This window comes from Hemicordylus capensis, chromosome 2, assembly GCF_027244095.1.
Source record: "Hemicordylus capensis ecotype Gifberg chromosome 2, rHemCap1.1.pri, whole genome shotgun sequence".
In the NCBI taxonomy this organism is placed as follows: domain Eukaryota; kingdom Metazoa; phylum Chordata; class Lepidosauria; order Squamata; family Cordylidae; genus Hemicordylus; species Hemicordylus capensis.
The window spans coordinates 32,852,110-32,880,098 of NC_069658.1; the positions used below are offsets into that span (position 1 = coordinate 32,852,110).

The 27,989-nt window shown below is 46.2% G+C and overlaps 1 protein-coding gene across 5 annotated transcripts in view; it reads left to right on the forward strand.

The window, feature by feature from the left end:
• Positions 1 to 7,481: 7,481 nt before the first annotated feature.
• ISL1 (ISL LIM homeobox 1) overlaps positions 7,482 to 27,989 on the forward strand; it is a 29,419-nt gene continuing 8,911 nt past the window's right edge. The window contains exons 1-6 of one of the 5 annotated variants that reach the window (XR_008314436.1): positions 8,183 to 8,480; positions 9,169 to 9,358; positions 14,148 to 14,407; positions 20,023 to 20,309; positions 22,422 to 22,681; positions 23,218 to 23,246. Coding sequence is in view for 4 of the 5 variants with exons in the window: in XM_053287793.1 (XP_053143768.1) it covers positions 8,333 to 8,480; positions 9,169 to 9,358; positions 14,148 to 14,407; positions 20,023 to 20,309; positions 23,218 to 23,385 (1,053 nt within the window). In the remaining variant the exon portion in view is untranslated. Of the gene's footprint in view, positions 7,950 to 8,182; positions 8,481 to 9,168; positions 9,359 to 14,147; positions 14,408 to 20,022; positions 20,310 to 22,421; positions 22,682 to 23,217; positions 23,386 to 27,989 lie in introns of those variants that run through there. The other 4 variants (XM_053287795.1, XM_053287793.1, XM_053287794.1 and 1 more) reach the window with 4 other exon arrangements.

Here is a 27,989-nt window from a genome sequence, read left to right on the forward strand (position 1 = left end):
TCTCTGGAATGCAGGGTGTGTTAACTTATCAGCCAGATTTACCCTGAAGTCCCTGCAAGCTATCGAGTAGCACTCCAGACACGATTCGGGTTTTTCATTGCATGTTAGAACATAGCCCAATTTAATCATGTCCGGGGTAAAAAAAAATCCACTTCTTGCGTCGGTTTTCGCGGGCAAATTCAAATCTACAGTAAAGCCTGCTGTCTGGAAATGCTCCTGGAAATGCCAGGGTCAGGACAGAACTTTCTGTACAGTAAACAGTGTTGGGAATTCTCTCTGGTAAGAGATACCCTTCTGTTACAGCAGAGTGCACTGAGGCACAACACAGCGGAGTCTGCCTAGGCATGCGTGTATGCTGAGAGTAAAAGAAACTTGGTGCCAGTTCATAGTTTCAAATCAATATAAGGAGTCTTTATTGGAGAACTCCATTCTAGATAGGAAAGTGGAGAGATAGGATCTCTAATCTAGCTAGCTAGCTGGATGCAAACGGATGCATCTCTGCACACACGGTGCAAGGAGAGAGGCGTGTGGGTGTTGCAAGAGAGAAGAAAGGGAAGGAGGAAGTGGAAGTGGCAGGAAGGAAGGAAGTCCCTGAGAGTAGCAATCTACATATCAAAGGGATAGTGTCAGAGCAGTAGAGAAGGGATGACCAATGTCTTGACCCATCTAGCCCTCTGACTCACTAGCCTGACCCCCTCTGTCATTGAGCCATGAGACAGTGCAGAGTCCTTCACTTCCAACAAACAGAAGCTCTACCACTGAGCTCTCACCCCATCCACATGAGTGTAAACCTCTATGGTTTATCTTCCAGTATCCTCTTCCAATGTGACTTCCATCCTTTATTGTTTCAGCATTCAATGTAAGCTCCCTGGCTGTGCCCCCCTCCATTTTAGGTTCTGCTTCTGCCATTCCTGATGCCTTGAAAAGTGGGGGGGGGTCCCTTGATTCCATCCTGTTGTGGGTACAACATGGTGGTTCAATGATATTCAAGAAAAGTGTGCCGTCAAGTCCGTTTCAACTCCTGGTGCCCACAGAGCCCTGTGGTTTTCTTTGGTAGAATACAAGAGGGGTTGACCATTGCCTCCTCCTGCGCAGTATGAGATTATGTCAGAGGATAATAATACTTTTTATTATAATTGTTAATTTTTATTATAAATACTTTTTATTATAAGTTGTTATAATTTGCACAACCACCCTGTAAGGTTGGCCAGTATTGTTAATATCATCTGTACATTGCAGGTGTGTGTGGAAAAAGACTGAAAGGTGGTTGTTTGCATAAGGACGGCTGGTGAAACCAAGGAGAGATTTGAATCAGGGGCTCCCTGGCTCACAGCACACACTCTGCACCAGCGCCCAGTAACAATCCAATATGAAGGGAGGTAAAACAATATGAGGATCCCAGTCTTAAACAGGAGTACTTTCTCAGTAGTATAGAAGGTACTCACAACAACCCTGTGAAGTAGGTGAGGCTGAGAGAGAAGTGACTGGCCCAGAGTCACCCAGCTAGTATCATGGCTGAATGGGGATTTGAACTCAGCTTTCCTCTCTTCTAGTCCAGCACTCTAACCACTACACCACGCTGGCTTTCCTACACCACGGGGATAGAGCTGCTCTAGGAAGAACATCTAGGCTCCAAGTTCCCTCCCTGGCATCTCCAAGATAGGACTGAGAAGGATTCCTGCCTGCAACCTTGGAGAAGCCGCTGCCAGTCTGTGTAGACAATACCGAGCTAGATAGCTTCCTATGTCCCGATGTCCTTTCAACAACAGCTGGAGACCCAAGGTTGCCTACCCCTGCTCTAGTTAGTGTTACAATCTGTGGGCGATTTGCCATCCAGTTCACTGAGATGCGGACTGCACCTGCAAGCTGCCCGCAGCCAACGGCGCTTTCGCCATAGGGATCGCCCTTTCTGTATGGACGATCTCCCAATTACTCCCCCGAGTAAGACTAAGCTTGCCAGAACGCTGAGCTGCAGAAAGAGCACCTTTCGGCTGCTCTGTTGCTGCTTGGGAATCTTCTGACGTCCTGGCGCATCAGAGCACCGGAGTGCGCATCATGCCCTTGAGAATGGCTGCAGGCTTCGAAATAAAACACTTACCCGACGCAGAGAGAGAGAGAGTCGTACCGTTTAAGCCCACTTCAAAACAGCAAAAAATCCCAGAGCGCGGGAGATTAGAAATCACACACTTTTCTAGCATCAAAACTTGACTGCGCCAGAGTTCTAATACACGCCCTGGTTGTTTTCAACCTTGACATTCTAGGTACGGCAGACTCAGCCACCTCCTTTTCTGCACATTTTTCCCCCCTTAGCCGGGACCTGGTTTAAAGGCTGAGTTCCGTGATGCCAGCCTGGAAGCAGATTTGATTGAATTTGAAACCTCCTGGGGAGGAGTTCGGAAGTCCTCGCCAGAATTCTTCTGCAGCCGCGTCCACGTCCGAAGAAGACGGCAGACGTTTCAGGCTGCTCGACCCAATACAGTGCCTTCTAAAAGGATTGGGGGGAGAAAATAAAAGAACAGCTGCATCTAGCTGGAAATTCAATATTAAAAGGATGGCCGGTAAAGTCAGGCTTCTGAATCACTTTGTAGGTATAAAAATGGCATACAAATACATCTGACGCCGCCAACATGAAAAATACCTGTCAAACCTTCGCCCCGATCCGAACACATTTCATAGAAAAGAAATCCCTTTGGCTTCAATGGAACTTTCTTCCAAGTAAGTGGTTTAGGATTTCAAGGCAACTCTACTTTAGGTTGGTGAACTTTGACTTCTTCTGGTCGTTTCTGACCCATGTAAACGTCACCTTTTGAAATTAAATTTTATCCTTTTGTTTTAAGAGTATTAACCAGAAGACAAAACAACCACAGGACAATTGTTCGGAGTTCTTTTTGGAAAACGGTCGCCATTGTAAAAGTTTGCTTATTTGTTGGTTTATTTATGTATTTATATAGTTAGTTGCTTTAGGTTTCTGTTGCAGGCACGCTGGCTAGCCTCCTTACGTTTATGTATTTACCTTACCCAAAAAATATTTTTCAGCTCCCGTTGTTTAAGTCATCTTCCTTTTAGGTTTAACCGTTTCAGAGTCGTATCTACGAGTTGCAGACTTCTCTAGAAAGAGAAGGTTTGAGGAATATAAAGGGTTAACCCCGCCTTCACCCGACTGCAAGGAACCACACACCACACACACACCCGCACCCCACCACACATCTACACAGAGCGATTAAATTAATTGGTCGTTTTCAATATCGGTCTAAAACTGCAGTCCTCTATTGTCTTTACTCCGGAGCAGCCAAGTGGACTCAGTGGGATTACTTCTGAGTAAATGATTTCTAACGGAGAATCTGGACATCTTTGCTTTCCTCCACCGAGAAAGAAAGAAAGAAAGAAAGAAAGAAAGAAAGAAAGAAAGAAAGAAAGAAAGAAAGAAAAATTTAAAGCCTCCAAGATGTATAATGTTTTCTCCAGCGCCTTCCTTCATAAACAAGATATATTTTCATGTACTCCGAAATTATTTTTTACCTTTCCCCCTGAAAGCAGCCCTAGTTTTTCCTCCGGTCTCTTCAAAACTCCTTCCAACTACACCTTCTGGCAAACAGACAAATCAGTAGCCAAAGAGGGGGTGTAAAATCCAACCCTTCATCCGAGACCTCCTTTTCCTTCGTCGCCCCGGTTTGGCGGGGCGGAGACAGGTTCTTGCACATCATTCAAGAGCAAGCTTAAAATTTATTCCACTCTCCCAGAAGTATTTAAACAAAAAAGCGGGGGAGAGGGGAACGAATTAAAAGGAGACAGGGTAATTTTCTAACAACGGGGATAGGCTGGAAAAATCAGCAATAGTCTCCTAGTTGTATAATTCCCATCGACTTTGGTTAAGCCAGAAAGAATGCAGACATTTAGGGGCAAAAAAGATCACAAGGGACTTGCAGAGAAATAGCCCATCTATTCAAATCGCTTAACCCCCGCCGATTTTTATATTATGATCGGGCGTCTTATAAAAGTTATACGAGTTTCCCCCTTTCTTTGCTACCCATAAAAGCCTTTCATTCATGTGGCCCACGAGGGAACCTCATTAGTCTAGGGCGCTTAATTATGTTTGTAGAAATGGAAAATAAAAGGTCACCAGAATTAGGCTGGTGTGTTGACATTACACCGGGAGATGCATTTCACTTTCGGACACAAGGGGTAGCTGTTGCAATCGTGTTGCTACAAGAACCTTCGCCTCCCCTCTATCTATAAAAAGCACAAATATACATCCAAATATGTGCCTCGAATGCACTCTAAATGGATACTGATCTTTTCTGTGTCTAGATTGTGAGACATTGCCGTCGGATCCTAAGAAAATAATGCAGAGCCATTCATATCAGCGAGAGCTTTACAACTGACTTGAGCAGCATATTGAATGCAACCTTAACGTACATTCTATGCATGTATACTTGTGTGTGCATGTGTATATACAGAGAGAGAGAGAGAGAGAGAGAATCATTCCCAGAAAATGATATTTTTCTGAAAAGACAGACTTATTAAAAGGGGAGGATTAGTCAATTAGGGCACAAAATTAATTTTTTTTCTCCAGAGAGATCAGCAACATTTTCTCCTAGGAAGCCATCAAGATTTAATTCAAGGGTGTCTTGCACCCTATTACATCTTCTCCATGGGATAGCAGAGAGAAAAACAAACAAAAAGGGAAAGAAAATCCTTCGTTCGTCTCCATCCTGCAGGACTATGGTTCTCTCCAGGTTCCAAAGATACAGACAGTTTCGCCAGTGTATGAATTTTCTCCTTGGACATCCTTCTAGCGAGGAGCGAGACGCAATCTGAGGTTATCGTCTCCGTGTGCGCTGAGACACATTGCTGGGTTAGTCTATAATTCCAGTCAAATTGCCTGTTGGAAAAGAGCCCACTCCTCCTTCCCCTCCTTCTTTCCCGGTGGCATGCCAGCCTGCTTGATTCAGGATTGCTATCATCAGCAATTATTCTTGGTAATTGCTTATTGGTTTACAGAACTAAACTGCAGAGAAGGGAGGGGACTTTCTTTCTTTCTTTCTTTCTTTCTTTCTTTCTTTCTTTCTTTCTTTCTTTCTTTCTTTCTTTCTTTCTTTCCCTTCCTTCCTTCCTTCCTTCCTTCCTTCCTTCCTTCCTTCCTTCCATCTCTCGGATTCCATTAAATTCAAAATGATCATCTAGCTCCATCTGCTACTGCATATTTCACTGAAACGTGAAGTTTATCAGCTATGTTTGTTTGCAGTACTAAGTTTGCCTTCTGACTTTATCTGGGGATCATTTTCGAGACAACGGAATTATCTTTATGCGTACCCACCCACACCCACCCCCTTTTAAGGGCAGTTTCCTTTAAAGTTTTGAAGGAAATCTAAAGGAAACCTAAGACCTTATTTACCTCGCTTTCTTGCGCATCCCAAATGAAAACAAGCTTAGGGTGTATATTCGCGTTTGGTTTTGGTTTAGACAGTTGCTGATATTTTCTCCAATTCAGGGACATCAGTAAGAAAAGGCTGAATTTCGAAGCATTCACGCCCTATTTACAGTTCCATTGAAAGAGTTTTAATCAGTGGAGAAGGTCTGACAAGTATATTTTGGATCTATAAACAACAAATATTTCAAGTGGGGGGAAAGGCGGGGGTGTCCAGTTCCGTACCACCAACCCAGTCACTTAGTCTGCGATACTGTGGTGTTGCTATCCATGGGGATAGCAACATCACAGAATCCATAGGTGGGGCTTCAGCGATACGATCTAAAAATAAAATTAAAAATGCACACCCAGTTGTAAGTTTTCCTGAACAATCTCCGCTGTCATGAATGGGTATTGAGTGGTGTGTAGCTTGTGTAGGAGAAATTAACATGAGATTATGCCCCAGCCCCTCCTGCCTTTACACAGCTCGCAGCTTGCGAGTACATGGTTGGTTCTGTGACAATATAAAGATGTAGATCAGGGAAGTGCTAACATCCAAGGCGATGGAGTCCTCTTGGAGGCAATGCAGCCATTCTCTCTTCAAATGTGAGCAGTCCGTTATGGAGTCGGTTTTGTACGGGGATTATAGTGCTATTGGACTGGATTCAGATTCAGAACGCAGAGAAAAGTTGTAAACAATGGAGAATGACATTAATAATCCAGATGATTCAGGACTATTCCCAACCAATGCTCCCAACTTCAACTGGCACCCCAAACCACCACCCAGTTAAGTCAAAGTACTAAACGTTCGGGTGGCTCAGGCAATGATTCCCTGCAGTCTCTCATAAAACAGCGTATCATTTAAACCAATAAAGGTGCTTAGGGGGGAGGTTTCAATGATGTTAGAGTAAATGTGGCTGGACCGAATACTTTTGGTTCCAACGAGCTGCAGATCGGCGTATCCTGGGGCGTCCCATGGCCTTTCAATGCCTTTCATAGCGCTGATTCAGATCAGCAGACAGCCTCCCAATAACTGGACGCTGGAAAGTGGTTTTCAGTACGTAGTATTATTTGTAGTAATGATCACGTTTTCCCTGCCCTTCATCCAAGGAGCTCAGGGCAGCGTGCATAATTGTAGTAGGGATAGTAATAGCAGCAGGAGACGTCAGTTACACACTTTCGAACATGTTTCTCCCTTCTACACTATAGAGAGGAAAAACTTTCGCAGAGTGGCCACAATCTTTAAGACAGTTATTTGTAAAGAAGTCCCTCTTAATTGGGGGGGGGGCATTTGCTTCTCAGTAAATGCGATTAGAACCGGAGTGACCGTCTGTTGCACTGGCTAAACACGTGTAATTGGCTATGGCTACAATCCATAGTTTCCTGAGCATCCAGGTCATAATTTGGAGTTAACTTTAAAACACAAAAGAATAAAGGGAAGAGAAACTTTATGGGCAGGCAGCAATCTATCATTTTTATTCTTCATCTTAATTTTTTAAAAAAGTATAGCGGGTAAGTATATCGGCAGCTAAGCCTTTATTGCTCCCTTTTCGTGGCATAATACAGATTGTATTGCTTATAATCCCTTCTACTGCTCCTCCCTCTTCTCCCCCTCCCACGTTTAGAATCGTTTGATGAATTTCTCTCGTTGGGGGAGGGGAGGGAGGTGGGATCTTCAAAGGGAGATACAGTTAAGGGAAATCAACGTCTTTTTCCTCCCCTTTCTAAAGAAAAAAACATGTGTTGTTTTTCTAAAAATCCACAGAGATCGAGAGAGAAGAGTAAAAGACGGCTGCTACCGCTATAATCCAATGAAGGAGGAGAGGAGTTGAAGGAAAGATGCAAGGGGGTTTCTCGTGGGGGAGGGGAAAGCGTGGCAAAAATTAAGGTTTGAGGGAGAGCGAGGCAATCAAATGAGGAGTGAAAAAGTTGCCTCCCCCCCCCACCCCCTTCTGGCCCTGTCGCAGGTTTGGCCATCCAGCTCGCCCTGCCTGCCTGCCTGCCTGCCTGCGCCTCCCCGCCCCCCGCCAGCGCCAGGCAAGGGCTCCATCCACTGAAATATGATAATCAGAACAGCTGCTTCTGTGTTCCTTCCGGCCAATCAGAGGCGAGCAGCTTTGACGTCCCCGCGGCCGACGTCGACCAATGGCGAGCGAGCTGAGTTGGAGCAGAGAAGTTTGAGTAAGAGATAAGGAAGAGGCTGGCGGCCGCTGCGCGCGGAGTCCCACACAGTGCGGCGGCGCCTCTGCCACTCGCCGGCTTCGGCTGTGCCCGGCTTCGCCTCGACGGGTGTTTGGCTTCTCTTTTAATTAATCCTCCTCCTCGTCACTGTAATCAGGGAATAAAGTAATCCCACCTCCTTGGACTGATCCTCAGAGCGACAGATCAAGCGGCACCTTCTCCCTCGCCAATGACAGCATCTCCCACCTAAGAGAAGCAACAGCTTATTCTGTTGGAGAGGCTCCATCGCCACCGTGCACCATTTCACTGTGGACATTATACCCTCTTTCAGATATGGGAGATATGGGAGACCCACCGAAAAGTAAGGAAGATATTATTCATTATTATTATTCCGAATAATAATCAACTGCTCTTCAAAAAAAAATATAATGATAATAATCCAACAACCACCCCCCAAAAAGCCCTGTTGGCTACGAGAGATCGAGGATAAGGTTGCCTTTTGTTGGCTGACGAGTGTTGGTGCCGCCGTGGCGATCTCTTTTGCTTTGGGAATCTTCTGCGTAAAAAAAAAATAAAAAAAACCAACCCCGAGAATGAAGAGGCGAGAGTTCGGAGGAGCAGGCGTGGGGGTGGGGAAGAGGTGTACGGGGATCGGGGGTCCAAAGCGGGGCACAGCCCCCCACCCGAGAGAGACAGCCGTCCTGGGTACATTTGCTGGAAGTGAATTCCGTGGAAGGCAATAGGATGGAGTTCCCCGTCACTGTTTGGAGGGAGGCAATACTTTTGGGGGGCGCAATTCCTGACCCATTCAGACTCCCACAGGAGTCCTGGCGTTGGCCGGCCGGCGATGTGGATTGCTTGCTACCCCTTGGGCGGCGAAGCGCACCTTCTGGTCAGGAAGCACTTTTTCGGTTGCACTCAATGGGCTTTCCTCCCAAGTAAAAATCTGCTTCGGGTTGAGGCGTGAGCTTGTCTTTCTTTACCGCTCCAGGTCGTTGTTAGGACCAACGGCTAGCCGGCGGAGGTGGATCAGCCTTGGGGCAAAAGTGAATGACATGGACACGAAATGAATGAAACTGACAAACAGAAAACCCTACCGCTTGTGGCAATTCCAGGCGAAGCTTCGGCAAAGCGATCGGCGTGTTCTGTTTGCCACCCGTTCCCCTATTCAAAATGCCGTGTTACAAAATTAATAACAACACACGGGCACATGCATCCTCCCCCCAACTAAAAAAAATATCAAAAGGGGGTGTTTTGATTGCGTGGAAGGCGTGTAAAATGTACACGTTCTAGATTATGCCAATCTGCATTTGAATTTGCGTTCCGCCTCCTTTCTAAATGAGGGAAGCCTTTGATGGCACACTCCAATTACCATCCTAAAATGCTCCTCACTCTCTCTCTCTCTCTCTCCCTCCCTTCCTCTCTCCCCCCCCCACCCCATAATAATGCAACAACAACAACAGCAACGCGCTCCGAAAGAGTAGCAGCCCTACGCGGGTGATCAACACTAATAAAGTGTGTTTATCGCCGTAGGAGAGCGAACGGTTAGTCAATCATGTCTTTTATTATTTGCCTTTCAGAAAAGCGCCTGATTTCCCTGTGCGTTGGTTGCGGCAATCAGATCCACGATCAGTATATTCTGAGAGTTTCTCCGGATTTGGAATGGCACGCGGCGTGTTTGAAGTGCGCGGAATGTAATCAGTATTTGGACGAGACTTGTACGTGCTTTGTTAGGGATGGGAAAACCTACTGTAAGAGAGACTATATCAGGTAGGCGGCTTTACCTTTTTTGTTTTCTCCTCGATCGTATCATGGCTCCACTTTTAAAAAAATGAGAAGGGGGCGACGCCATTCTTGCTGGGGCTTGCTTGTTTTTATTGGTATGGGTTGCGGGTAAGGATCCTGTAAAACAAAACGCTCTAGATCGTCCCTATGATCTAAACCTGGGATTAAATCATCCCCTTAATTTCAGCCAGACATTCCAAAGAATGTGTGTAAAGGATTGCTCTTCTAGGGACTTCCGTTGATTTCTACCCTCACCTTTTAAAAAAGAGACAGAGAAAATAGCAACACGTTAACAGCCCACTCCTGTGTATATTTATTCAAATAAGTTCCACTGAGTTCAGTGATGCTTATTCCTAAGTGACTGTGAGTAAGACTGCAAATTTACCGGGATGAAAGTTCTATTCAAAGTTCTATTCAATGAGATTTACACCTCGATCCTAAACACACATAATTAATTGGGAAGTAAATCTCCCTCCTCTTTCACACTTATATCCAATTGAATTTCAAGGAAACTTCCTTCTGACTATATTTAGGAAGCAGTTGACACTTCTAAACTAGTGTATTTATCATGCGTTCCTGGGATTCTAAGGGGGTTGGGATACGTTCCATTAATTTCATCGAGGGGATCCCCTCCCCAGGAGATATATTCAAGGGGCTACTGAGATGCATGCCGGTGATCTTCGGTATCCCAGGCCTAAATATCCGGAAGGAACTTCTGCAGAAAGCAAAGGGTCTTCCTTTCAAGTAAACCTCTGAGAATCCAGGCATTAGTGCAGATTCTCCAACAGGGTGGCTGGGCAGTCAGGAGGATTGAATCGAGTGGCTCTTTCTTCTGGGTAAGTGTGCTGGAGATCGAGGTGCCCTTCTTACTGGCGGGGCCAATGTGGGTGTTGAGCTTCGGAAAGGGGAGGCAACGGGGCTGCAAGTTGTTGCCGTTCCTGCGGGATCACCGACGCCTTTCCTTCTGCCAGGCTCTCCCAGTTCCATCTAACGCGAGCTGAGAGCAGGATAATTGCAATAAAGTGGGGAAACCCTCAGGCCTGCTCACTAAGTAGCCTTGGAATAAATCGTCTGTGTTGTTGTGGGTATGACTATGAGGGTGTGTCTCTCTGTTTGTGTAACTATATTCGAGCCCAAAGAAAAATGAGCTAAATAAAATAGGCCCCTCCACTTTTTATTTTTATTTTTTAAGAAATGAAGCAGAGAATCCGGGAAAATAAACTAGCCGCGTTCCTGAGGGCTTTAGAGGGAAGGAGGAATAACTTGGGTGATAATAATGAGTTAATGTGATTATTATCACTATGACTGCAAATAACAATTGCAATCGTCTTGCTCTGTTTCCTGAAGGAAGATCCCATCAAAAACGGGGCGGTGGGGTGGGGGAACCTCTGATATTTAATCTTTTTAAATATTAACCCTTCGAGCGCTCTCGAGCTGCCTCTCCTTTCTTATCTTATCGGCCTTGATAAATTGGACAGAGGAGATCAAATTGCCCCTCATCTGCTGGCGAACAATCGGGACATTTAGATAATGGAAACGGCTTCCTTCCTAGCATGAAAATCTGGGAGTTGAAAAAATGCCACAGTTGGCCAATCTTTATAGCGAAATCCTTTTTTTTAAGAGGAGGGGTGAAAGAAGGAAAGAGAAAGAGGGCTCCTGTATTTTCTTCGTGTGTGTGTATGATTTAGATAGTGGTAAGCTACTGTGTACTCCTTTGCTGGATTTGATCTCTGCAGACAGGGTAAAGGTAGAGCAGCCTGAAGAGATTGTGCAGTGTGGGATCAATCCAGGGGAGAAACTCTCCTGCGTAAATTAACTCTTAGCAGCGAACGGCAGGAGAACGTCTCCCTAGATTGCATCCAAACTCTTTTATTTTCTTTTTCTTTTTTTTCTTTTTTTGCGGGGGGGGGTAATAACATCATCTTTTTTTGGTAATAACATCACCTAACTAAAAACAGCACCCACCCACCCACCCCGGAATCACTCTCTAAGGCCCCCAAAGCACAGTCATGCCTGGAGAGGTACTTTCTGTTGAAATCAACAGGGTGTGCGTGTTTAGGGACCAAAGTGCCAATATTGATTCTTCGGAGGCGAGGAAGGCTCCTTGTATTTATCTATGGTTAAAGGAGTCTTCTGGAGAAAAGGGCTTCGGGAAGTCTGGAAACGGATCGGGACTGGGACGAGATTTTTGGTGCTTGCAGCCTGCCTTTGTCCAATTTAAAGACAGGCAGAAGGCAGGATTTCTTAGCCAGGCTGATCTTCCAGATCCAGCGAATCACTGAAGAACACCGCGAATATCGCTTTTGAGGGACGCGGGTGGGAAATTCTCCCCTTTGTTTCCAAGTACCTTAAAGGCCAGGTTTAGGACACACTGCCCTCCGGCTAATCTTTGTGTTGATTTTGAGTATTCCAAATCCAACCATGTTTACTTGGAAGTAAATCCCACCCAGACAGACCACCTCCGTCAGATATGTGTGCGAGTAAACTTGCTTAGGAAGGCAACTTTAGACCCACCTGCCTGCCCCGATCTACTTACCTGAAGTAAACCCTATGGATTTTCAACGGAGCTTGTTTCCGTTTCAGTAAGTGTCCTTAGGATCGCAGCCTTCCTTGCAGAGATGGACCCCTAATTTCAATGGGATTTCGTTCACGTCCGTTTCCTCGAAGTTAACTGAGTTTACTGCCAAGTAAGTGTGCCTAGGATTGAAGCCCTAGTGGTCTAAACGAATACAATTCGGATTGATGTGTTCGCTAGTCGTTACAAAGCCGAGGACAGAGGAGTTTTACGGTTGTTTGGTTGTTTGGCATGAGATATGAAGAAAAAAGCGGGTATATTTGCACTTTAAAGTGTAAATTTATGCTCTGTCTATCCTCCGTCCCGTTCATTTTTAAGAAGGAGGCGACTGTGCATAAATAACGCGCGTGTTTGTAACTTCCATGTGCCCTACTCTGCAGTATGAGTCGAAACAGGGAACCCTATCAAAGCAGAGGAAACACATTTCCCATCCCAGTGAGAGGTTTAATATAGTTCATATTAAACCGACAGGAGACCTCGAATGTATGCATCTAGGTCTGCGTAAACTTTTCAGTGGTTGGTTTGCCATTAAGGATTCTAGACTGGTGGCGCTTTTCCTTATACATTCAGAATTATGCAGCTATTGCGAAAGCCTTGCATTGCACAACGCGTGTGTTCTGGAGCAATCCCTTTGATTTCAGTAGGGCTACTCTAGACAAGTCAGGTGTAAGTGGCACCTAAAACCGGATATTTTCTCAAAAAGGTGGGGGGAGGGGACAGACAGAGGACAACAGCTCCCGAAGCAGTACAGTTAAAGCATTTTTCCCAACGTCATCTAATTAGCAACCCGTGTTGGTTTCTCCAAGAGTATTTTGACCTCGACCTAAACAGCTGAAATCCTAGGCATTCTTCTCCCTTGCACTCGAGTAAACATACATAGAATTGGGCTGAAAGCTATGGAAATCAAGACAGGCCGAGCCATCTTGCCTAGGATGATGCAAGGCTAGTGGAGATCTTTGTGGCCATGATCCGCAACCCGTTTACTCCAGAACATCGATGGGCTTACTCCCGAGTAAAAGCCTTTTGAACCAGAGCCTTGGGCGTTAGGATCTGCTTCAGGGTGTGAGCCAGAGAGGTAGGCAAGATGGGAATTCTGGGAATAGAGTTCAGCCAGCAACAGTAAATAAAACAATCCAGGATTAGGTTCTCCAGTGGCAGGATGCTCCGGAAGTTCCCTTTTCACTGTATAAAAAAGGAAGTTGTCCATCTCTCCTTGGGTGATTTGACTTTACCTTTGAGCCTCTGGTATGGCAACACACAGAAGATGACTTACTGGCCGGTAGCCCATTCAAACTTATTCATCAGGGAGGGAGGCCCAGTGAGTCGGTGAGACTTACTTCAAGGCATGGTGCTCAATTCGAGATCTTTTAAGAACATGGCAAAACGTGAAATCTAGTTTTCTGCTTGTGATTGGCTGTCATTCTTTGTCCTCCTATCCAACCATGTGTTGGATAGGATGTGCGGGCACACACAAGGTTGTAACAACTGAGTTTAGGAAACAGTTGCCTAAGGTCCTGGTCCAGGTGCTCTTACTCCTGGACTTCGGGGCTGAAGTATAGAGCTCTACAGCCTTTTTGGGGGGGGGCGACTCCTCTTTGGTCTGCCCTGGGTGTTGTGGTCTGGTCTCCCTGCGGAGCATGAGGATGCTTAATTTCCAGGGGGGCAGGGCGCCAAAGGCCTTTAGATCCAGGCTCCAAAATTACCCAGGTGCACCTCTGCCTGGTTTCCATCGTTTAGAGCCGTCTATTGCTTGTTTGTCTTCAGGTTACTTTTCCTTATCTAGTCCCGCCCCGCAAAATAACTCTCCCCCCCCCGCTCAAGATTCCCCCCCACCTTCCAAAAATGCATGCTTGGGCCTTTGTTGCTGCTTCCAGCAAACACCCAACACCACCCACCTCCCTCCCTGGTCTGAGGGTGCCAGCTGCTGCGCCATCCCCCAGAAGCCGACCTGAGCGCTGCTGGCAGCAGTCCTCGGCTCCCCGCTGGTCCCTCTCGCTCGTCGAGCTTTTCAAAAGGGGCGTTTAACTCGCGGGGAGAAGGAGGGCGCCGTCCGGAGCGTTGAACTGGAGGGCGAGTTGGGCTGGCGACGCGGGGCGAAAGAATGGCTGGACTCGAAGCGAAGCGAATCTCTCTCTCTCTCTTTCTCTCTCCCTCCCTCTCCGCTGTTTCTTTCCCCTTCCCCGGCGGGGCCCGGCTCAGGTTATACGGCATCAAGTGCGCCAAGTGCAACATCGGCTTCAGCAAGAACGACTTCGTGATGCGGGCCCGCTCCAAGGTCTACCACATCGAGTGCTTTCGCTGCGTGGCCTGCAGCCGCCAGCTCATCCCGGGGGACGAGTTCGCGCTGCGAGAAGACGGCCTCTTCTGCCGGGCGGACCACGACGTGGTGGAAAGAGCCAGCCTTGGCGCTGGGGACCCCCTCAGCCCCCTGCACCCCGCCAGGCCGCTGCAGATGGCAGGTACTTCCCGGCCCCCGAGGTAGAGGCTCTAGAGGGCTCTGGGCCTCTGTCCCATCATGCCGCATTTACTTGCCCCCCCCACCCCAAATTTTGAGGTTGATCATGCCAGCTGGCGTATCGTCGTACCTAACTAGACGTCCTTGTAGTGTGTCCAGCGCTGGGCTCCTTTTTCTGTCGGCACCCAAGTTGGATTTTTGTAGAAAGCAAGAGAAAAGAGAGAGAGAGAAGCTGGGCAAGAGAGGGGAAATTCCCGGCCTGAGCAGAGCAAAAGAATAGCAAGGAGAGGCGCGCACACCTCCCCCATGCATATTGTGATTATCCTTATCAGGTTGAGCTCGAGAGCTTTCTTTCGAGTAGGAGGGGGCTGGAAAAGGGCACGGTCAGAGTTAAGGACATTTCCATCCTTGCCTGGAAATCAAGGGGGTAGGAAATAGGACTTGGCCTTAATCCACCCCGCCCCCCGCCCCCCCACGCACCCTTTAGAGAAGACGCCCAAAGAGTTAGCTAGCTTTGATCGAGGTATATGTCGCTAGAACTCAGGCTGCAGTTCTAGGCATCCTTCCTTGGACCTTGTGAACCCTATTCTCACAGCAGTGCTTGGGGGTAAGCATAGATAGGACGTATATGTAGGCTGTAGTTCAACTTTAATGGAAATCAATGGGACATGCGCCATGTCCTATGCATGTTCATCCCAAAGGAAATTCTACTTGGTTCAAGGTGGCTGTGTCCCAAGCAAGTAAGTATAAGATTTCAGTCATGGAGGCTGGGATTGTGCCCTCTAACTTAAATTGCAGCTGGTTCTATGGATTTCAAATCCACCGGAGATACTTCTACAGCCCTAAAAGATCTTTAAATTGTTTAAAATGTTAAGATCTTAATCTTCCCTGCAGTCCTGCCCTGTCCATGTTAACTTAAAAGAACTAAACCTGTCAATGGAATTTACTTCCAACCAAGAGTGCATGGAATTATAGCCGGGATGTATGTGTTTAGATGTGACATAAGTGTATCAACCAAGAATTTTGAGTTGAAGTTGAATAACCCATTCCACGGGGGAGGGAACCATTCAAGGCTGGGGCCCTAAGCTCCTTCTGTGAAAATAAGTTCCATGGAACTCTGTGTGTGACTTACTTCTGAGTACAGATGTTTAGGCTGGAGGGTCTATCAAAAAAAAAAACATCCACATGAACTGTCTTGTGGACCAGGTAAGAGAGGGATACCTGAACTGATAGGTATTTAGGAGGCAAGCCTCCTGTTGATCAATGGAAAACATGAATTGATTGAATAAAAGTCTGCCCTAGTCCAAAGGACATTGAAAGGTAAAGATACTCAATCTCTTGATCGGCTGAACCAAGGAGAAGAAATGTATTTAAATATAGCTGGTGGCTTAATATAAACAGACACATTCACACACTGTGTGTATATACAGTATAGCTAATGCTATATGCTAATGTTCAGGGATAATTATGTATGTGATAACATCTAGCATGCAGGTAGAAAGAGAGAGGGTAGAGAAACTCCCAACTATTTGACTCCCAACTATTTTGCATTGCATCTAAGACATATAATTTATACATATGCATACTTTGACAAACATGTATATTACTTATATGTATGCATTCAAATGTAAGTACTTTTAAGGCTGTAATCTTATGTACACTTTACCTGGGCACTAGTGAGTGGCTTTTCTTCTGAGTAAATATATGTAGGTTCCTGCTGTCAGTAACCCAGGATATTTCCTCTGTACATTTCTGTGTGGAAAACAGGAAAGAAAAGGCGGGGAGTCTAGCAAGATTGTTCCCCTCTCCTGAATACACCAGGCCTGGCCTGGCCTATTCCATCAATTTATGTTATGTTCTTCTAAATCTGGCCTATTTTGAATGCAATGTGGTGGGGGCACACCAGTTTCCGAAAAGATAGTGACTAATAACTACAGGCTACAGGCGAGCCCTTCAAGCTTTAATTTAAAACTATCAACAAGCTAATCTTCAATAATTGGCCTTGAAAGGGATTCTGCCTTCTTTGCCCAAATCTTTCTGTGATTTGGGGGAGAATTTCAGATACTAACTTCAGGGTCTACTTTCTCCCACCCACCTCCATTTTTGGCTGGACCATTTTAGACTCCCTGCTCCAGATAACAACTTCCCACCAAGAAAGGGACCTAATTTATTTTCCCATCCTGCGAAGGTAAACAAAACAAAGCTGGCTTGCAGAATCCTCAAGTCAGGGGCCTTTAACTTGTAGGTCGTTCCATTCCTTTCCTCTCTCCATCTACCTTGCTAGTTCAGAAGGAGTGAGACGCCCAAACCACTTAATCCAGGATAGTCCTGGATTGCTTTTTAATGAAGGAATTGAGAATCCCCGGACCCTTAACCACAGTTACTTGGAAGCCAGTCCCATTGATTTCAATGGGATTTTCTTCCATGCTCCCTTTTAGGAGAATGAATAGGGCTGAGCACTTAGTATGTTCAGTTTGTCTGAAAATCTGAGGCTGCAATCCTATGTATGCTTTCCTGGGCGTAAGCCCCATTGAACCCAGAATGACTTACTTCCAAATTATTTATATGCCACTTTTCAAAAGTTCCCAGAGCGGTTTACATATAAATAAATAAAATGACTCCCTGTCCCCAAAGGGCTCACAATCTAAAAAAGAAACATAAGATAGACACTAGCAAAAGCCACTGGAGGGATGCTGAGCTGGGGGTGGATTGGGCCAGTTGCTCTCCACCCTGCTAAATAAAGAGAATCACCACTTTAAAAAGGTGCCTCTTTGCTCAGTTAGCAGGGGACTAACTTTCGAGGAGACATGCTTAGGATCGCACTGTAAAATGCCAAATACGTTTGGATTTTCTTTCCTTCTATACCAGATGAAACCGATTGCCTAATCTGATGCCATAAACGTGTTGGTGGGGGCACTGAGGAAAAAAGGAGGAAGGTATGGACTGAGCTCCAATGTGTCACCAGATTATCCCCGCCCCAGAATTGAGGGTGGAGGGAATAATTGGAGTGCAATCTTAATTTGGAAGTCGGTACCATTGAAATTAATGAAATTTACGTCTGGATAAATCTGATTGGGGCACAGCGAGGAAATGCTTGACTAACAAGCAGAAGGTTGGGAGTTCGAATCGCTGCTACTATATCGGGCAGCAGTGATATAAGAAGATGCTGAAAGACATACTGCACGGGAAGAGGCAATGGTAAACCCCTCTTGTATTCTACCAAAGAAAACCACAGGGCTCTTTGGACGCCAGCAGTCGAAATCGACTTGACACACTTTACCTTTTTAAATCTGATTAGGATGGGGTGTGGGTTCGCACCAGTGGTAGTCCTCCTAGTTTTAGTAATCCCATACCGTGTCCTAAACAGATTAATCCAGCCCTAAATTCCATTAATTTCAATGGTACTGACTTCCACGTTGTCAGGATCGCATGCTAATTATCTCTCTTTCTGGACACATTTATTTGGAAATAATAAGCCCCAAAGTGAATTGTCTTCCAGATAAGCAGCACGTATCTCAATCCGAGGCAGGTTTACTCGGATGTAAGTCCATTTTGTTCAATGGCTCTTACTTCCAAGTAAGTGTCAGAAGATTGCAGCCTCGGGGTCGCAGCCTTCCTTGCAAACAGCGCGTTCTGGGGTCGGCCTTTCACCGATCTTTTCAAATAAGGTCGTCGCTAGAGAGACAGACAGAGAAAACGTCCGCTGTTATTTTTATACCCGAGTTTTCAGCACCGCATACTTTGGCGAGGGTATTTTCAAAGGGCTGCCATTCAGCCCAACCCACGTTCTCCATAACTTCCCTCTACATCTGAATCTTAAAAACGCATCTGTTCCCAGTGGGACAATGCTATGTAAAATCCCATTCTCTCACATTTTTAAAAGGCTTTTACTGATCGGGGTTACGAGAGGAGGAGGAGGGGTGTAGAGGGGAAAGAGATGGGGTGGGTGGGATGGGAAGGTGCTAACAGCGCGTACAGCTGTAGATAAACAATATGGGGGGAGGGGCAGTTTACTGCCGGGAAATTAAGCTTGTTGGCAGAAGAATTGCCTTTGCATTGTCTACCCTAACCGGGACTGAGGGTCGTGATGGCCCAAGAAAGGGCGAGATCTCATTCGATCCCTTTCCAGCTTTGACATTCTTAGGCAGTGGTGCCATTCCGGGAGAGAGGTGGTAGCAACGCCCCCCCCTTCCTGTGTTCCTTAAGTGATTCCTCTGGACACCTAAACAGGTGCTCCTGTGGGATCCTGCAATCCATCCTAACGCGTTGACATGGAAATCAGTCCGACGGGTTTGTTTTCATTCCAACGCACTTCCCACATGAGCAGGGTTAGGATCGCAGCGATCCAGTGCTGAGTAGGCAGCACTGAATGCTGTGGTGGTAGCGGGGTGGTCGAGGGAAAGCTTGAGGAATATTTCCTTAATTTTTTTTTCCTGGGGAGAGGAAAGGCATTTGCGGGGTGGGAGAAGAAAATAAGTGTGGGGGATTGAAGACATCCCCCCTGAGCATGTGAAGACATCCCCTCAAGCTTATTTATTTATTATTTCTCTGTGTAAACTGCCCTGAGCCATTTTTGGAAGGGCGGTATAGAAATCGAATAAATAATAATTATTATTAATAAGCTTCCGCTATGCACCCTTGAGGATACGGTTTGTTGGGTCTGGAGCGGTGTGTGTGGTGGGGGGAGTAGTTCAATATAATGATGGGGAACTTCACAAATGCTTATAGAGTATCTGCAACCCGGTGTGTGTGGGGCTGGGGTAGGGACAGAGACCAAGGGACAAGGTTCCCTGGGCCAGGATCGGTCTCCGCAGGTACATTTTGCTGCCTGCGAAAGTCTGTGGGCAAAGCCCCCATCGAGCGGACGATTGTGGATTATCCTCCTTAGCAAAAACCTATCTGGTTAATTTTGCCACCCCCCCCCCCAGTAATCTTTTGTTACCCTAAACATCGTCACCATCCTTATTATAACCATCAGTGGACCTATTGCCTTCCAGGGGACCTGGGCGGGCCTTCCAGAGTTACAGAGACGAACATGAATAGGTTCCCGTCCCCGAGGAGCTTACAATCTAAAACAGGCAATAGGAAAAACATTAGAGAGCGAGAGAGAGAACACAAACTGTGCAAATAGAGTTATGCTACTGGAAGTTTGGTTACAGGAGGCAATGAGGATTTAGCGGAATAAGCACTAAAAGAAAAGATAGGCTTTGAGCAGGGATCAGAAGCAAAGGAGAGAGAGATTTATTTATGAAGTTTTCATAGCGCCTTTTAAATGAAATTTAAAAATTACAAGGAGGTTTACAGAGATGATGATGATGATGATGATGATGATGATGATCAGGATCAGCGATCACTAAAATTTGGCACTGGCAGCTAATGCCTTAAAATGCCTGGGAGACTAAGGCCAGAAGGGAAATGACCCCATAGATGCGTTCAGAGACTGCGTGCCGTTTTCACCCGAGGGAAGGTGCTGCGGAGCTCGAGGTGTCTTGGCGATCGATGGCTGCCGAGTTAGTCCCCAGAAAGTTGGGGGGAGGGGGGGAGCCTGCCTTCTCGCCCTCCCCGGCCACTTACAGGGCTCCTGTTCCTTCCTCCCCTTCCCCTCCCCTTCCCTTATAGCAGAACCTATCTCTGCCAGGCAGCCGGCTCTCAGGCCGCACGTCCATAAACAGCCGGAAAAGACCACCCGAGTCCGGACCGTCCTCAACGAAAAGCAGCTCCACACCTTGAGGACCTGCTACGCCGCCAACCCCAGGCCCGACGCCCTCATGAAGGAGCAACTGGTGGAAATGACTGGCCTCAGCCCCAGGGTCATCCGGGTCTGGTTTCAGAACAAGCGCTGCAAGGACAAAAAAAGGAGCATCATGATGAAGCAGCTGCAGCAACAGCAACCCAACGACAAGACTGTAAGTGGCTGCCGATGCCTCCTCCGGGCCTTTAGGGGGCGCTCGTTCGCGAACAAGCGCTCCGTCCAATAGGGCTTTCCTTTTAGGGGCTAATGTCGCGCTCTCTTGGCTTGGGGTCGTGGGTGGGTCGCTTGCCTTGGCGTTGCAGTTCGGGGCTGGAAGGCCTCTGGAGATTCCGGGTGGAGGTTGCGAAAGTTTTAAATGGGCATCTGGCTGGAAAGAAGGAATGTAAAGAATACTAGAGCTCAATAGACTGAGCTGTTATCAGTCCCATTCAGAGAGCGAAAGTTATCATTTCCTTTGCTTTTAACAGCTCTGTGGGCACAAGTTTCACCTGTTGGATATCTGTCTGTGATGCAGCTATTCAAAGCACAGCTCCCTTGCCAAGAAATGACTATCCCTCCACAGAGAGGGAAATGACGGTATAGGGGTGTTTCTGGATGAGGGGGGCGGGAATTGGTAGACTGTTGAGTAAGTTCCACTCTAAATAAACAATTTCAATTCCCCTGCTCCCCCAGCCAAATAAGAGGTTATATGGGGAGCAGAGAATCCAACATTAACAGCAGCCCGAAATGATAGTATTTTAGCTCTTTGGAGTTTCAATTTATAAACTATTCCGGGGTAATTCCACTGAAGAGGATGGGACTATTCAAGAACCACCTTTTGGTGAGTTTTGGTTCATTAATGCGTGTGATCCTTAAGATATATATTTTTGTCTGCACGGTAAGAGAGAGTAGGGAGAAAGAGGGGACCTTAAAAACAACACCACACACACACCCCACTCTTTCCTGAATCCGGAGTTCACTGAAATCAATTGGAGTTTTCCATATATGTGGAAGGAATGGGAGGCTGGCGACATTTTAAACCAATGCGGTAGAAATCGCAAATAAGTATATACTAGTAGCAATTATGCTGACTTGCTGACTAAACTACACGAGGGAAGTCCTGATTGAATATAAGTAGCCCTTTAGATTAATTCCTGTTTAGTCTGGATGAGCCTTTGAAGCCAACTGGACTTGCACCAGAATCCTGTGCATGTTTACTCGGAAGTAAATCCCTCTGTGTTCAATGGATCTATTCCCTAGTGTGCCAGAGACTGTAGCCTTAAGGCCATGACAAAATCCCCTTTGCATTGCTCCGTGGAACAAAAGCTACAAACCTGTGTGCACTTTCTTGGGAGTAAGTTCCATGGAACTCAATAGTGTTTACATCTGAGTAGACATCTATAGGCTTGGGCTGTTGGTCGACTGGCCACTACCCTTTTCTCTGGATTTGAAAGTCTTCTAGCCAGATCCTCTATGGTTGCTCGGAATCAAGGCTCATCATTGGCTGATCCTATGCAATCTTCCAAGTAGACCGACCTTATGCAACCATGCGTGCCTAAGCCTATTGACTCAGCCCCTCACAGCTTTTAACAGAAAATGCATCCAAGGGTGCAGTCCATCCACCGATAAACACTAGGGAATAGGGGCCAGTGATCAGAGTGGGGCTTACTCACTAGTACAGATAATTAGGATCGGGTTGTACATGTGTTTAGGGTTGCCATTGGTTTTAAATCCAAGGGGGTCGAGAGAGGTACCGCATTTTGTAATCAATCAACCATTACTTCGATTTGAGCTCTTCACATTGTGGTCCCAATCCCTTCCAGGGCAACACTGCCCCCCCCCCCAACAATCGCTTCTTTCCTCCTACGTCCATCCCATTTGGACCTTCATAAAGAATTGTTGCCTTACTTGAACCTAAATTGGGGAAAGAAAAGGGACTATTTACATTTATTTTTCTTGAGGCTGCCTACTTGCCTAATCAGAATATTAAAACATGTATCTTAGTAGGGTGGCATCTAATAAACCATAATTTAAAGTCAGCTAACTGCACAGACTTGGGAGTTATTTTGGACACCATATCCTTAAAAAACAAAAACAAACCCTAAAACATTTTTTTTAAACTTCTTATTGCAAAGTAAAGAGTGGTTACCAGGAAACTGGGAGACAACTCCACCCGCAGCCCGGTTAAACTGAAACCCTTGGCTTTCGTTAAGCTGATTTGACACACGATCCCAAACAAATTTGCTTGGAAGTAAATTCCATTGATGCCAGCGGGTCTCATTTCCAGTTCAACGTATCGGGAGGAAATCCCAGAGATGCAAGGGAAATCTGAATTCAGCCGAATCAACTCTATCCACAATACGGAATCATGACCTAAACTGGATGTGGCCTATTGAAATCCATGGAATCGAATCCGCTGGTTTGAGGAACAAGGTTTATGACTGACACCCTGTGTACCTCGACTTTGATCGATGGAATCTGTAGCCAGAGCTTAGCTATGTTTACTCGGAAGTAAGTCCAGCTAAGGACAAAGGGGCTTGCGCCCAAGTAAGTGTGCAAAGGATCGGGGCCCTAGTCCTACTGAGATAGTGGGACCAGCTTCCTAGTAGATCTTAAGTACAGTGCAATCCTAAGCACCTCTACTCAGAAGTAAGTCCAATTGAGTGGGGGGGGGGCTTACCCCCCAAGTAAGTGTGTAGAGGATCAAAGTCCCACTGAGTGCAGTGAGAGGTATTTCACTACTCACGGAGCGCAGGGAGTAGACGGCAAGAATAGTGCAGCCCTTGGCCTCTTTACTCAGAAGTAAGTCCCATCGAGTTCAATGGGGCTTTCTCCCAGGTAAGTGTGCAGCCTAGAATCGGGCGGTGTGTGTGTCTGAGATCCACTCCCAGCCCCGATCCGCTGGGCAAAGGGCATGAAAGGAAAGCGCTCGCAAGAATGCGCCACGAAAAAGGCAGATTAGCAGAGTCAATACAGTCGGGCGTTTGATAAGCCCGGAAAGGAGCTTATTGACCCTGGGCGCTGCGGGACCATCGCGGTTTCCCCAGCGAGGCCATTCACAGCCTGCGCCGCCTTGTTTGCAGAACATCCAGGGCATGACGGGCACTCCGATGGTGGCGGCTAGTCCGGAGAGACACGACGGGGGCTTGCAGGCGAACCCGGTGGAGGTGCAGAGTTACCAGCCGCCCTGGAAAGTCCTCAGCGACTTCGCCTTGCAGAGTGACATCGATCAACCGGCTTTTCAGCAACTCGTAAGTGTCAGTTCCCCGCCGCAATGAATGGCCCAGTGTGTGTGTACAAAGGCGAGCCTGGTTCCGCTCGGGGATTGCCTGCCTCCGAGTCTGGCCGGGCTTCCCTTGCCCCCCCCCCACCCCCGCGCCCGATCTTCAACGCCTACCTGGAACTCGATCCGCACCTTCCCGTGCGGCCTTAGGCTTCCGGGTCGGAGGGAACAGGCCTGCGTGCCGATCGATTGATTGTCACGTGTGAAGAAGAACCTACACGTGTGTGTACATAGAAGCGCACCTAGGTAACTTGGGAGCCTGAACCTAAAGGCCTTTAGAGGCTCCCCTGCAAATTAAGCATCATCATGCTCTGCTAGGCGACCAGACCACCCTGGACAGACTAAAGAGGATTATTGGGGTCCCCCAGGAGCTGTGGAGGCTGTAGATTTCGTCCAGGGGTAAGAGCTCCTCTACATCTACATAAGACCCTGTGCTTGCAGCTGCCTGGCATCGGACGGAGTGACCCTCTGAGCTTCCCAGCAAAATTTCTGCACAGAATAATTGCTTTCCGTGAAGGATTCCATGTAGGAATCCGTGTAGGAGGCCTACAGACTGAAGGTCTGATCTTAGATTTGGAGGTTTCCAAAGCAGAAGCCCAAAACTATGGAGGATTTTGTTCATTATTCTTAAAGACAGAACATTTACCTGATTAAATGTGTGTGCCTTAAAAGGTGCCTTCAGGTAATCAGCAAAATGCTTTTTAAAATAAATGTAAACAATTAAATATATATATGAGTATATGAAAATGACGAATATTTATATACTGCTTTTCAGCAAAAGTTCCCAAAGCAGTTTATACAGAGAAATAAAAATAAATACATAAAATAGCTCCCCTGAACCCAAAGGGCTCGCAGTTTTAAAAGGAAGCATGATAGACATCAGCAACAGCCACTGGAGGGATGCTGTGCTGGGGATGTATAGAGCCAGTTGCTCTCCGAATGCTAAATATAAGAGAACCATCACTTTTAAAAGGTGCCTCTTTGCTCAGTTAGCAGGGGATTAAACTAATTGCAGATGGCATAAAAAAGGCATGCGCACGTGTGCACACACCATTCTTTAAGGTGGTGCCATCTGTGACCTGTGCATACAATATTTACCCAAATCAAAGACAATTCTGAATTTAAGACCCACTTAAAAAGTAGAGGTTAGATACAGGTTATACCTGTATCAAAAGGAACAGGACTCTGAATTCAGAACAACATCCTGATTTCTAATATTAAAAAAAAAACTTGGGGGCAAAACATGGATTCAGGTAAATACAGCACATTGTCTGAAAACAAAGTATGTGTTTTCCATCAAATGTATTGCTTTACTCGTTTGCACACTTAATGGACTGATCATTTATATCCATATGTTTAACTGATTAAGATTTTGTAAAGTGATGTAACAGCCCTAACAATGCTTAATAATTTGTATACTTTTTCACAAGTAAACGTGTTCTCCCATCTTGGGTTGCAATTCTTCACACAGTCAGGCTTCTGCATCTGACCCACTGAAGTCAACAGGATTTAAGCAGCTTAACTGTGTGCAGGATTGTAGCCCTTTTTTCTGATTACAGTGCACAAAGTACTTTCTTGTGTTTATGTTTTCTCATAGCAATGCCATCCAATAGGATAGGCAGTATGTACCACAGTCCCTCTAGTGAGTTTCATGACCAAGTAGGGATCTGAACCTGCATTTTCCCCGTGGCAAAATCCAACAGCCTCAAAAGTGCATTGCACTCCACACTTCTGCCCAGGATCGTCCTGTTAAGATGATTGACATTTAAATTAGCGTTTCCAGATCATTGCCACCGAGTTCCTTTTGAACACAACACAAAGGCTCCATTAATCTAATAGTGGTGTGTGGTTTTCACAGTCCAGGTTATGGATCTGGTTGGGCCATACAGCAAGACTGAAACAGGCTGATGAGATTCTAATAACTGTAAGAAATTACTGGCAACCCTCTCCAGAGAGAGTTACATAGGCCAGCTTCTGTTTTCCATCCTATACATACACTTCATAAATATGGATTATTTTTTATATATTGTGGTATTAGTCTTTGGGACAGTTTGTTCAATGGTATAACTTAACTCAGCTGCCTACATCTTTGTTTTTATGTACCTTTTAAGCACATTTCTAAATTTCCATTGCTAAACGTATGCTTTTTAAAAAAACAAAATGCCGTTATAGAGTTACATGCCACAGCAAGTAGCCAATAGTTCTGGGCTGGCTTTCCCCCAAAAGCCAACAGTAGTTTACCAATCAATTCTGTTCTTAACTCACTTCCTTATGCCTACATCATTTGGCAGCTCATACGGGACCATATCATCTGCAATACTTAGGCCCAGCCAGGTGATTTAAGGACAGAAGTTCAAGCTTAACTCAATTTCCTGGCCTAAGTGTGTTAAAACCAGATCTTAAAAATAATAAGGTATGTTATGAATGGTTTTTCAGTGATTAAAATTCATAATAGCAATGATAGAACATCTAATGACTGGGTGGATACATGTTTCCAAAAACAAAGCCGGATCAGGTTTTACTTTGGAGGGGCAGGCATGGCAAGGTGTCAGTTTTCATGCACGAAGGAGAACAATACCAAAATCCACTCCATTTACCATGTCATGACGTAGGTAATGTCATTTGGTAGTTGATCCCTTGGGACTGCAGTTGTGACATGCTTATTAAGAAGAGAGGACTGTTGATGTTAAGGAAATATACTTCTGAGTAAATATGCTTTTCAGATAGAGGGTGCCAGCTGAATTCCTGAGCCAGACACCAAAACATTGGCATGTCACCTGCCAGTGTTTTGGTGTCTGGTGTAGGAATTCAGTTGGCACCTTCCATGGTAAAAACATTCTGAGGCCATTCGCCCAGTCAAAATCTATGTTCCACCCGCGTTTGGGAGTTGTGTGTGCTCCCAGTTTTTGGTTGTATGGAAGCAAGATAAGAGGGAAAGCTAGCCAGGTTTTCCTCCTACTTTGCTTCCACACAATCACTTCTGCCCAGGTTTTCTTCTAACCCTGCTTCCACACAACCGAAAATTGGGAGCACACACAGTTCCCAAACCTGGGTAGAACACAGTTCTTGATCGTGTGAATGGCCTCAATAAACTCAGCAATGGTCAATTTGTTGTCTTTAAATGCTGTTTGAAAAGCTGCCACCCTGGATAATCCTCTTCTCCCTACCTCATGATAGGGCTGGTTCAAGGAACTAGGCTATTGGGTTGCCCTTAAGTCCAGCTCTTGCATGAACTGAGACACAATCTTCTCATTCCAGGACCTTCTGATGCAGAGTTTAATGATACAGGACAAGAGCAGACAACCCTGGCTATGCAGTTGTTGTGGAACTTCAACTCCCATCACAATTGTGGCCGGGGATGATGAGAGTTGAAGTCCAACCACAACTGGAGAGCCAAGATCTATATAGGAGATAGATGGACTTTGTGCGAGGAAATGTGTCTAGGGAATTACAATGGAAGATGTTCAGACTTGAGGTAGTGAAACAAAAAATATGTCCACATGACAACGGTGGGTAAAAAGGCCCTGGGTGGGAAGAGAATTATATTTGGTTGGAATTATTTACAGTGGGCATTTGCTAGACCAGGGGTTTCCTACTACTTTTGGTCCTCCAGATGTTGCTGAACTACAACTCCCATCACCCCCCAGCTAGAATTTATTGTGGCTGGGGAAGATGAGAGATGCAGTTCAGCAACAACTGGAGGACCCCAGGTTGGCAAACCTTGTGCTGGGGAAACTGAAACGGAGTTGGGGCATTCTGTGTCCTAATCTCCATCTTACTGGTCTTTATATTCATTGTAAAATGTCTATGCTGTGTTTCCCCTTGTGGTTCCAGAATAACATGATTTTTAAAAAACAAACAAACATAAAATGCAGCAAACTAAAAACAGAAGAGATAGCCTGGAACCATTTATATAGCAGAGAGCCCCAACTATATCTACCCTAAAGGCCTACTGAAAAAGATGAATCCTAAGTGCATGTTTGAAGGCCAGGAGAAGTAGCAAAATAGGAAGTGTCCTTATACTGAGTAAGACCATTGGTCCATCTAGCTCGGTATTGTCGGCACTGACTTTGGCCCTCTGAGGTTTCAGGCAGGAGCCTTTCCCAGCCCTCCCTGGACATGCCAGGGACTGAAACTAGGACCTTCTGCATGGAAAGCAGGTACTCTGTCACTGAGCTAAGGCCCCAGATGAGGTAACACAAAGAGGTCATTCACACAATCAAAAACTGTGTTGTACCTGAGTTTGGGAGCTGTGTGTGCTCCCAGTTTTTGGTTTTGTGGAAGCAAGGTAGGAGGAAAACATGGGTAGCTTCCCCTCCTACCTTGCTGCCACATGCTGAGGCGCTTCACACGATCGGTGTAAAGCGCTCTCCCCGCAGACAACCAAGAGGCAGCCCTGGGCAGCCGGATTGGCCACCCACTTGACTGCTGGCTCCATCACGGAGCCGGCAGGGGCTGCGGGGATCGGGGGCCACGTGGCCCTTGGAGAAACCCTCCAGCCTGGGAGGCTGCTTGTAGCCTCCCGGTCGGGGGTCTACTTGTGTGTCACCATGCACTGCAGCAACACGCAAG